Raw genomic sequence first — 11,889 nt, 5'->3', positions numbered from 1 at the left:
ATCACCTGTTTGGATGTGTTTTCCTGTTTTTCTTTAAGGACTTCTACCTGTTTGGTTGTGTTTTCCTGTTTTTCTTTAAGGACTTGTAACTGTTTAGCAGTGTTCTCTTGTATTTCTTTAAATGAGTTATTAAAGTCCTTCTTGATGTCCTCTACCATCATCATGAGATATGCTTTTAAATCTGGGTCTACCTTTTTGGGTGTGTAGTGGTGCCCAGGACTGGCTGAGGTGAGGCTGGGTTCTGATGATGGTGAGTGGTCTTGGTTTTTGTTAGTAAGATTCTTATATTTGCCTTTCGCCATCTGGTAGTCTCTGGAGTTAGTTGTTATAGTTGTCTCTGTTTAGAGCTTGTTCCTTTTGTGATTCTGTTAGCCTCTATTAGTCGCCCTGGGAGACTAGCTCTCTCCTGAGTTTCAGGGTTAGAGTACTCTCTGCAGGCAAGCTCTCCTCTTGCAGGGAAGGTGCACAGATATCTGGAGGTCAGATCTGCCTCCTGGTAGAAGATGAAGGCCTGAAACAGGGCCTGTCCCAGAAGCAGTTAGCTTCTGTAGTCCACACTTTCACCTGTGCAGACTAGTTTTGGTCGGATCCGGGAAGCAAGGTGGCTCCCCCAGATGCTGTGGTAAAGCCCTCCTGTGCAGGGCGGACACCTCACCTTTGGCAGGGAAGGTGCCCGGATGTCTGGAGCTCAAAAAGGGGGTCTGCATCAGAAGCTCTGTGGCTTCAGCCTGTCCCAGAAGCTGTTAGCTTCTGTAGTCCACATTTTCACCTGCATAGACTAGTCTTGGCGGGATCCGGGAACCCTCGAAACTTAACTAATTGGTAAATTTTAAGCAGTTGAGGTATCTTGTAATAAGCATTTGCGCATATCTAGGACTCCTTTGTTTTGTTTTTTTGTTTGTTTGTTTGTTTGTTTTTAGTTAAATCTGGCTTCCCATGAGAAAGCAGGGGCAGAATGGGCTTACTGTGTAGCAGGGGAGGCCCCAGGAAACAGGGTCTTCTGAACGAGTTTGGCTTAAGAATTGTAACAGAAAATCTGTTCCTCTAGTTTCCAGGTTCCAAATGGGAAAATCTTATTCAGAAGTGGTTTATAACCTGTTGGTTTAATCCAGAAATGGAAACATGTTTAAGTCTTATTTGGAAAGCAGCAGGAACCGTGTTCACAAAAGTACTATAATTTTAAACCCATGGAGTGTGAGGACAACTGAAGCATCGTTTTTTGGGTAGTGCAAAGCCTTGAGTAGAGGCTTAAGGCTTAAACAAAGAAACACCAAAATTGGTCTTTATATGTGTACCCCTATTCATTTCCTCAAGAGAGTCAAATTATATTGTGTCCTGTGTTTTTCATCTGTAATGTGTGTGTGTGACTTCTTGACCAGTGAACCACTAACAGAATGGATACAAGTAGAGGCTTAAAGTTAGGTTTGCTTGAGGATCACTTTTTCTTACCAAGTGTATTACAGTCTCTCAGCCTTCTTCTTGGTCTCTTTCTTATCTTTATTGTCAAACTGAGAGTTATCTAAATACTGTTGGCTTTTAAAAACACATTTTGAATGAATGGATTAATTGTTTTCTTCTGCCTTCCACATTCCTCCCTCCTGGCTTACTAATGTACAAATATTCTTTTAGTAATGGCGACCCATCCAGCTTTAGCTCTTGTGGGCCATCAGGATATATAGTCAGTAGTAGTTTGCCAAGTTTATTCTGATACTATCTGTGTTGGTCGGCTTCAGCTGCTGTTGCATACAAGATACACCAAGTGGATTAAATAGCACAGGGATTATTTCTCATTGTTGAAAAGCTGGAAGTCCCAAGATACAAGTGCCAGAACACTGCTGTGTGTGTTAGTCACTCACCTATTTTATTAATTGATTTATTGGATAGTAAGTCTAACTTTTTCTACAGTAAGTTTATACAAATTGAATTAATCATAACACATAGCTATGATTTATATGTTTTGTTATGTGAGCAACCAGATTATTTGATGTCGCTTCATCATTTTGATTTTTTTCTCAAGTAATAGGATAATAATATACAACCTTTGTGCTTTATAAATATGTGTCTTCAGTTTTCCTTGTCCTGATTTCCTGTACTAGTTTGAATTTACAGTTCATTTTACATGGGGACAGTGATAGCAGACCATCTTTAAGGACTTTACTTCTTTTTTATAATTTCAGTGTGATGATGGCGACTGTTTTGCAAAATCTGTATTATTATTGAGAGGCCTTGTTTCTTTATATGTTAGTCTTTGATAAAAGACAGGTTTTAAGTGTTGTTACTAAATTCTTTTTTTTTGGGGATCAGATAAGGAACTTATGTCAGGTTTTTTTTTTTTTTTTTTTTTTTTTTTTTTTTTTTTTTTGGTTTTTCAAGACAGGGTTTCTCGGTGTCGCCCTGGCTGTCCTGGGACTCACTCTGTAAACCAGACTGGCTTCGAACTCAGAAATCCACCTGCCTCTGCCTCCCGAGTGCTGGGATTAAAGGCGTGTGCCACCACGCACAGCTATGTCAGCTTTTATTATCAATCATAGTATTGGTATATTCTTGGAATAATTCAGTGTGTTATATCATGTGTAAGATGTAGAGCTTAATGTAGCTTCAATGTAGAGTTTGGCTTTATGCTATAATAATTGTGCATCTTATTGCAAAAGCAACTTGAAAATGATTTATTCTTACTGAAAATCAATATATTCTGATTCTGATTTTCCTATCCCTATCTCCTCCCAGATCCTCCCTACTCCTCCCCCAGCCCCACCCCATCCACAGTCTGTCTTTCTCTCAATAGGATGAAGCAGGCATCTAAAAACAAATGATAAAATAAAATTAGATAAAAACAAACAAATCAGAGTAGTACAGAACCAAAAGGAAAAGCTTGGGGAACACATACAGACTTAGAGACTCAGGCTCACACACACAGTCATTCAGTAAAACACAAAGCCAGAAACCATAATAGAGATGAAATGGGCCTGTAAAAAAGTGGAAACAAAACAAAACAAAACCAAACCAGAAAAATAAAAAATTTCCTGACAGAGCATTATGAGATAAAGAACCTTCAAAAATTAGGAGTCTGTTTTGTGTTGGCAGTGTATTGCTGGGCCTGGGGCCTGGGGCCTGGTCTTAAGAGTGGGTTGTTTACCCAGTGAGAGACTACTGGGGAAAGTAAGTTTTCATTTGTGAGTAGTATCAGTTGGCGATAGCTTCTGGGTTAGGGATGGGGGCTTGTATCCACTTCCTCCTCAACGTTAGAACCCCACTATGCAAACCCAAACCTATGCAGGCCCTGCACATGCTGCCACAGTCTGTGAGTTCATATATGTTTAGTCATGCTGTTTTTAGAAGGCCTTGTTTCCTTTGCATCCTTCATCCCCTCTGACTCTTACAGTCTTTCCATCTTCTCTTCCTTAGGGTTCTCTGAGCCTTGAGGAGAAGGCATTCATGGAGACTCATTTAGGACTGAGTGTTCCAAGGTGTCTTACTCTCTGGTGTCTAGTTGTGGCTGTCTGTATTTGTTTCCATCTGTTACAAAAGGAAACTTCTCTGATGATGACTGAGCAAGACACTGATCTATGAGTATGGTAGAATGTCCTCAGGTGCACACTGTACAGCTTGAGTTATAGCAGTGTTTGCATGGATAGTGAATGATGGGAAATTGAGAGGCTTGATATGATAGTGAACAACGGTGTAAAGAACACGAAATCATTTTCTTCCACGGCTGTTAAATATAGTGTTATAAATGATCAATACCTTCTTATGAGATCCATAGTCACCTGTAAGAAGGCACATTTTCCCACCTAATTAATTTTTTACAATATTATCCCTTCTGTTTAAAATTGTTGTCTAGGACTGTTTGATGTGGTGGCACCAGCCTGTAAATCAGTGTGGGGCTGTGAGAGGAGTCAGGAGGTTGAAGACCAGCTTTTCTATAGAGCCAGACTGTCAAACAAAACAAAAGGAAGAGAAAACAGTATTTGAATAAAATGGAATGCATTCAAATTATTTATTCCTTCTCCGTATGTTTGTGTATTTATATAGTATGTATTTATGTGTTTTTAAATATAACATATATTTTATATTCTCCATATATATGTATTTGTATAGTATGTATATTTACTCATTTTAAAATGTTAGACATACTTTTGGGATAGCATTGGAAATGTAAATGAAGAAAATACCTAATTAAAAAAATAAATTGTTAGACATAAAATTAAGTTTTAAAGATATTTTTGAAAGTTATGGCTCCATAGTCTTTTTGTTTGTCCAGTCATGTGTTGTGAGTGCTCTAAAGGCAGTTTGTCTCTGTTGTAAAGCATTTACTGAACAGCGTGATTAGTATTGGTCTCCTTTAGAACGATCATGATTGTCTTTGGCTTTTAGGAAAGAAGTAATTGACAAGTTTCCTGTCATTTCATTTTAAACTTGATTGTGGAAGTTTTCTTCACTCAGCTGAAAAAAATCAGTTTTATATTCATATATCATTTCTTCATCAGTGTTTTCTGGAATTCGGTCTATCTTGAAAAAAATTTTTTATAGAAAATTTTAATATGGAAGGATTCCACAAGAAAGTACTTGAATCACATATTTGACTTAAGATCTTATACAAATAAGTATTAATAAATACCTTAAAACTTAGTAACTTTGAAGTAACATCCACTTGCCTTAGGTTCTGTGGGCAAGGGTATATACCCATGGCTCAGCAGTGTCCTGCTTTACCTTCTCTTAATGCTGCACTCAAGGTATCAGCCAGGTCCGAAATCTCCTGTGGAGTCTTGATGGGGGAGGATCTGCACCAAGCTCACTTCCAGTGTAGTTCACTTATTACTGAGCTCATTGCTGAATGATTTGATAGTCACTTTGGATGTGACTTTTAACTGAATCCAGATCCCATCTCATCTATTATTGTTCAGAGGTGTGTGCATGCATGTGTGTGTGTGTGTGTGTGTGTGTGTGTGTGTGAGATGGGTGGGTGGATGGGAGGGATGTGAATTTGTGTATAGAAAGAGGGAGAGTGACTATATGTTAACATAAATTTTCCATAGTCAAAACTATGTGTTTTGTGTTTTCCCTATAGGTGCCTTAGCTGGATCAATTATTGTGGAGCCACATGTCACAGCAGTGTGGGGAAAGAATGTTTCATTAAAGTGTTTAATTGAAGTGAATGAAACTATAACCCAGATCTCATGGGAGAAGATACATGGCAAAAGTACACAGACTGTTGCAGTTCATCATCCTCAGTATGGATTCTCTGTTCAAGGAGATTATCAGGGAAGAGTCTTGTTTAAAAACTATTCACTTAATGATGCAACAATTACTCTGCATAACATAGGCTTCTCAGATTCTGGAAAATATATATGCAAAGCCGTTACATTCCCACTTGGAAATGCTCAGTCCTCTACAACTGTGACTGTGTTAGGTAAGTGTGCTTGAGTTGGGTTTGATTATTATGAAATACAATTTAAATTATTAAAAGAAAAGATATTTTTAAGAATATAAAATAAGGATTTTTGTAAATTTGCTTTAAATTAAATACACATTTTCAAATTCTGTCTTAAAGTTGTATATGTCTAGGCTCTCAGTGTAAGCAAAGTTTGGGTGTATTTGTCTGTAGTGCTCTGTAGAGTTTTTCATACTAGAGAGCACTTTAATTCCAACAATGGATGGGATTCTCATGTGTGCGTGGTGACTCATACCTGTTATTCTGGCTCCTGAAAGGCTGAGGTGGGATGATTGCCACGAATTTCATGTTAGATGGGGCTACAAAGTGAGATCCTGTTCTTAAAATCTGAATTATTTATAACATTTTTATTTCTTCACTTTAAAGCTTGAGTCACATTTTTTGGTTGTTTAAGTTTTCCTGTTTGCTTTGTCCCGGTGACTAAAATTGGGCTTGGGGAGTCTTTTTGTTTGTTTTTCCCATTGATTTTTGTTCCTGCCACTGAAGATTTGTAGGCCTATTTGAATCATACACTGCTTTCCACAATAAATTAGGTTTATTTTCCTACCTGAATTGTTGGAGTTTATGGTGAAAGTTTGAGTAAATCTGTTACCTTGTGGTAACTCCCTGAAGTGTATCGAAAAGCAGACTGCAAATGCAGATGCGTACTGTAGTGGTCAAGATCGGGGATGGAGGAACAAGAGCAATCCATAGCTAGCAAGGAGAGTAATACAGATCTCCCTCAGAAAGCCTCTCTGCTCAGCTCCAGGAGCCCACCTTTCCCTCAGGCCAGTAAGATTTCCTGAATAAGATATAGGAATGAACTGGTGAACACAGCAGACAAGAAGTACATTATAAAAGGAATGATCATGAGTCCTTAAGTAATGGGTAGCATGAGTTTGGCACATGGAAAGAAATTTAGGGCAACGTTCTACTGGGATTGACAGACAGCCAAGTTTAAGAGATCTTTAGAGGAAAGTTTCCTTATTTCTCAATTGTGGAATTTGGGAGCTAGATTTTTTTGTTGTTGTTGTGGATTCTGTCCTATTTATCATAGACTGCTTTAGAGATCCATGGATTCCAACCCATCAAATGCCAGTAACACTTCCTCATTGTGATGAATATCTGTGATCACACAGGTGCCCTGAACAAGTATAGGATTGACGGAATTTATATGGTTGGAAGTGGACCACGGATAAAGTAGTTTGCCATTTGATCAAAGGATTCATATGACATATAAGAAATTTCAAGTCTGGAGCATACAAAAATAACTTGATTGAATAGGAAATTTGATGTTTCCTCTATGAACATGGCTCTATAAACTGTGTGCTGCTGCCTCATCTTCTCATAAGACCTTGCTGCTTAGAGTTTAGTTTATAGTCCTGCAGCTGTGGTCTCAATTGTGTGCATTTGAGGCCCCTTGTGTCTTACTGAATAGTGTTCTCTAGGTTTAGCAAGATCACAAGGGGTCCATGGAAGGAGATGAGAAAGACTGCTTAGCAGAGGGCATCTATACACAGAAGTCAACTAACGTGATAAAACCAGTTGGAGATAAATAGTATCATTCAAAGTTGACTTTACATACACATGTTTCCTGAAGAGGAAAAGAAAGCTTTAGTGAGTATATAAATAAGTTCTGAGACATTTGGAACCTCAAACTATATTGTGAAGAGTATGATTGCATTAACACTAGAAGATGACTGTGCACTGAGCACAGAGCCAGCCACGAGATACTGGCTAATAAGGGAGCGTGGTCCTGATGCTGAGATGAGCTGGGAATCAAGTGACGCAAGAGGCAAAGTCTAAGTGCAGTTCTGTCCAGTGTGGAATGGCTAAACGTATTTGCTTTGTATCTCAAAGATTTGCACTCTGAGTAACAGTAAACTCAAAGCAAATCCTGCTTACATCGTCACAGACCCCGTATGTGTATTACGTTTCAGTAGGCTGGACTTCAAAAGACCTGGCCTGCTTAGTTTATAGGAGCTTGGCATAAGGAAAGAAAGATCTTTCCTGGAGAGAATGATCTTTACTGTGAAAGTATTTCTACATTAATAATTGAAATTCAAGTCTGTCTTCCATTTGAGTACCACCAGTTTTACAAGTAAGGACAGTCTTGTATTCAATACCCTGTACAAACAAGACTTTGGAAACAAACTTGTGGCTGCAGATATGGCTCAGCTGGTAGAGTGTCTGTCATGCATGTAGGTTGGGTTGTGACTCCCCACTGCCACATGAATTGACCTTAACTTGGGGGTACGTTCTTTTTATAAAAAGTTGGATGTTTTCTTTATTTATATTTCAAATGTTATCCCCTCTCCCGCCCCCCAACCCCCCACAAAATCTGTCTACCATCCCCCTCCCCCTGCTTCTATGAGGGTGTTCCCCCACCCACCCATGCACTCCTGCCTCCCTCCCTGCCCTTGAATTTTCCTATACTGGGGCATCGAGCCTTAACCGGACCAAGGGCCTCTCCTCCCATTGATGCCTGACAAGGCCATTCTCTGCTACATATGCGGCTGTAGCCATTCTTGTAATCCATGCATCCTTATGTAGAGTCAGGCAGAACAGAAGCTCACAGTCTCAGCAGGCTCTAGAGTTAGTTTGAGCCCAGCCTTGGGAGAAGAGCAGAATTGCCTTAAAAACACCCAAATGGATCTAAAGAGACATAGGATGTTGAAATTACTAGAAGCTTTAAAACAGTATTGCTTGTACCATTGGGGAAGTGTATCAATCTATAAATTTATGGAAAGAACTAGACACAAACAAAAATCACATAGTGTTAGCCTCAGTTTAGCGTAGAATAGTTCTTAGTATATAAATAGTCAGCCATCAAAATAAATAACAGATTACCCAGTAAAGTTGGATTAACTTTTCAAAAAGGACTAGGGATACAATTCAGTGACACAAGTGATTAGCACCCACAGGACCTTGGTTCAGTTCCTGAGCGTGTCAAGACAAACCAGAGAACAAAAACAAAACAAAAATCTCCCACAGAACAGTATAATGGCAAGCTTGAAACTGATAGAAAATAACCTGTGCTACATATAATTTAGAAGAAACACTTTTCTGTGGTTTATGTATAACCTTTATATAACAGTTAAAAACTTTAATATAGATTTGGTAGAAAAAGAAGTTAAAGATGACCCTAAAACATATGTGATGGTCTCTATGCTCATTCATAACCTGAGAAATATAAATTTTAAAGTTGTGTCACGTGATATATGAGAGTGGTGAAACCTGAGTAGCCTAGTAACATAGCTAGTGATAGAGATTGCAGGTTAATTGGCACCTTGAGTAAATGTAGGCGGAACTGAAGGTAACCATTACAGAAGCAGGTGTAGTATTTGGTACAAAGCAGAAAGAAAGTTGTTGTAAATATACTATGACGTGAGCATTAGCCATGGTTATAGGACTATTTAGGAAAAGCAAGGAACAACCCTAGTGTACGCCAGTGATAAACCCTCATATAAATACATGACTTGCTGTGTAAATAAACTCTACAGTCGTTCCACATGGATCTAAATTATGGGAGAATAAATAGTTGAAGTGAATTTAAAAAATAAAAGCTAGATAAATGAATCTCTTAAGCCTAAGGTTGAATCAAAGAAAACCTGCACAAATAATGTTCTGTTGTGCACTTCAGGCGCAGGTCAAGTAAGGCTGTCTGGTTTGGATTTGCCTTATTGATTTTAATGAGAAGATACTTAAAAGTTCATTTACCAAGTTAGGATTATGGTTCTACATTAAAGAGCATGGGGTAAGATAAGGAGAGATACAGAGAACTTTGGAGCTGCTATTCTTAGTTCAGATGCTGGGGTACATGGCTGTTTGCTACAAACTTCTTACCTATACTTCTTTCCTTTTCCTTTGTTTTTCAGTGAGGACATATGTAAGGAAATGCATAAATACGTATGAGTTAGAGGGAGAGCAAAACCAGTAACTTATTTTCAGGCTATTTGCTTTAAAGTTTTTGCTTAGAGTGAAGTAATACACACACATATATTTTTAAAGTATAAAAGTTCCAAAAAGTAATGGTTTTAATATCATAAAGGAAATTATGATCAAAGTCACAAAATGTTCAATTGGGTTATAGTTCATTCATCTCTGAATGTGAAGCTTTATCAGGGACAGCCGTCTTTGTGGTAATAAATAAAAATTTTTCTTTGTGTTCCAGAAATGTAGTTGATGTTAGCATTACTTAAAAATACTTATATTATCTTATTTGTATTTACCCCTAAGATTATGAAATGTTTCTAGATCTGGCCAGAACAAATTGTAACTTATTATCTTAATTGAAATGCCTTCTTTTTCCTTAAACAGTTGAACCCACGGTGAGCCTGATAAAAGGGCCGGATTCTTTAATTGATGGAGGGAATGAGACAGTAGCAGCCATTTGTGTAGCAGCCACTGGAAAGCCAGTCGCACAGATTGACTGGGAAGGTGATCTTGGTGAAATGGAATCTACTATAACTTCTTTTCCTAATGAAACAGCAACAATTGTCAGCCAATACAAGCTGTTTCCCACAAGATTTGCTCGAGGAAGGCGAATTACTTGTGTTGTAAAACATCCAGCTTTAGAAAAGGACATTCGATACTCTTTCATACTAGACATACAGTGTAAGTATGCGCCAGCATCTGCTTTTAACTTACGTCTCACATTGTGTCCTCTGTTGACGAAGGTCATTGCTTTTGGTGTGAATACTGAGTATGCAGATATTCCTACAGCAGAGTTACTCAGATTATATGTGCTTAATTTTGTTGTTTTGAGACTTTAAAGTAGGCTAGCTTTAAGGAAGCTGTGGAAACTTGTACTTCAGATGTGTACTTCTTAAAAGACAAGCAGCTCCATTGTCTCTCACTTGGTACTAAGCTACCTAAGTGCCATGTCTTATTAAGTACCATAATGTATTTCTTTGTTTATATGTCTGTGTCTTTCTTAATAGGGTTAATAAACAGTCTAACGTTCAGCATCCATGCTAAATAGAGTTGTGGGTGATTTTTTTTTTTTTTTAATGTGGTATCTGAATTCCATTCATCTGTTCATCAGTGTATTCATTCATTGTCTTAGTCAAGTACTGTTGACTGAATATTGCCTTCCCGAGTGATTATGCTGAAAATAAAGAAAATAATTACCATTCTTCTAAAGCTTATCTATTGAGTTAATGTTTTCTCATCGTATAGTGTATTTATTCCGAAGAAGGATAATTGTATCTTGCATGCATTGATTTTATAGATGCTCCTGAAGTTTCAGTAACAGGATATGATGGAAATTGGTTCGTGGGAAGAAAAGGTGTCAACCTCAAGTGTAATGCTGATGCAAATCCTCCGCCCTTCAAGTCCGTGTGGAGCAGGTAATGCAGACTTAAACCAGAGCACCCAACTGTTTAAAAGAGAAATGTATTCTTAAAAGCAGTAAGGCTGATTTTACTCAGTGCATAATTAGATTCATGGCTAAAGAAATTAAACAAATGAGAATTTTCTCAATATTTTTCTATCTTATTGTCTCTTACCATCCTGTCCGGGTATTTCCGTCCCAGGATACTGGCAGCAGTGTTAGAGATTTTAGCTTTTTTTTTCCCTTTTCCCTATAATTACTGTCGTGGACCTGATGATTACTAGCTTGTAGTGAGGAAGCTTCCACTTCAGTTTCAGCTTGGCTTCTCTGTATCCTCTATTTAGGGTGTGTGATATCTTTAGCAATAGAGTCTTATCTAATTCTGTTGGTCATTCTGTTGTGTTTTGTTTTGTTTTTTTCGAGACAGGGTTTCTCTGTGTAGCCCTGGCTGTCCTGGAACTCACTCTGTAGACCAGGCTGGCCTTGAACTCAGAAATCCGCCTGCCTCTGCCTTCCAAGTGCTAGGATTAAAGGTGTGTGCCACCATTGCCCAGCTCTGTTAGGCATTCTTGAGAAATGGCAAGAGGCTTTATTGTTAGGGTCTCTAGGGCTTAGCTAATAAAGAAGCATCTCATATCTAATGCTAGGATTTTTGTTTAGTAATCCATGGCTAGAAGCAGCACTAACTGAGATCTGCAAAATGTTTCTTCTAGCTCTCACTCTTGATTTTGGCTTACATGTAACTTAGTGAGTCTCCAAATGGCCTTCCTAGGTCTTCTTACTTCATTGATTACCCCCTGCCCTGTATTCTTCCTACCTGCCCTACCCCAAACCTTACACTTTGCATTTCTAGTCTTCCTTCTGTGTCTACTGCTGTGTATCACCATATCACCCATGTTGTACTACACCCCCCTTTATTGCATACCCAACCCCCAATGGCCATTTTGTGACTTTCCTGGCTTGCACAGGTACTTGACCTTAAACACAAATCGAAAGACACAGTGCTAAGGTCTATATATGAGAAAGAACATAGTGTGTTTTGTTTCTGGGCCTGGGTTACCTCATAATTTTTTCCAGTTCAATTTACTTACAAATTCAGTATCTCATTTTTTTCTTGACAGCT

The 11,889-nt window shown here is 38.4% G+C and overlaps 1 protein-coding gene across 4 annotated transcripts in view; it reads left to right on the top strand.

Moving 5' to 3' along the window:
• Nectin3 (nectin cell adhesion molecule 3) overlaps positions 1–11,889 on the top strand; it is a 104,573-nt gene that overhangs the window by 28,058 nt on the left and 64,626 nt on the right. For all 4 annotated transcript variants that reach the window (XR_002379990.2, XM_029470386.1, XM_029470387.1 and 1 more), the window contains exons 2-4: positions 5,069–5,410; positions 9,752–10,048; positions 10,665–10,782. Coding sequence is in view for 3 of the 4 variants with exons in the window: in XM_029470386.1 (XP_029326246.1) it covers positions 5,069–5,410; positions 9,752–10,048; positions 10,665–10,782 (757 nt within the window). In the remaining variant the exon portion in view is untranslated. The remainder of the gene's footprint in view (positions 1–5,068; positions 5,411–9,751; positions 10,049–10,664; positions 10,783–11,889) is intronic.

This window comes from Mus caroli, chromosome 16 (assembly GCF_900094665.2).
Source record: "Mus caroli chromosome 16, CAROLI_EIJ_v1.1, whole genome shotgun sequence".
In the NCBI taxonomy this organism is placed as follows: Eukaryota; Metazoa; Chordata; class Mammalia; order Rodentia; family Muridae; genus Mus; species Mus caroli.
Note: the sequence above shows the minus strand (reverse complement) of the source record. Positions and strands in the feature narration are given on the sequence as shown.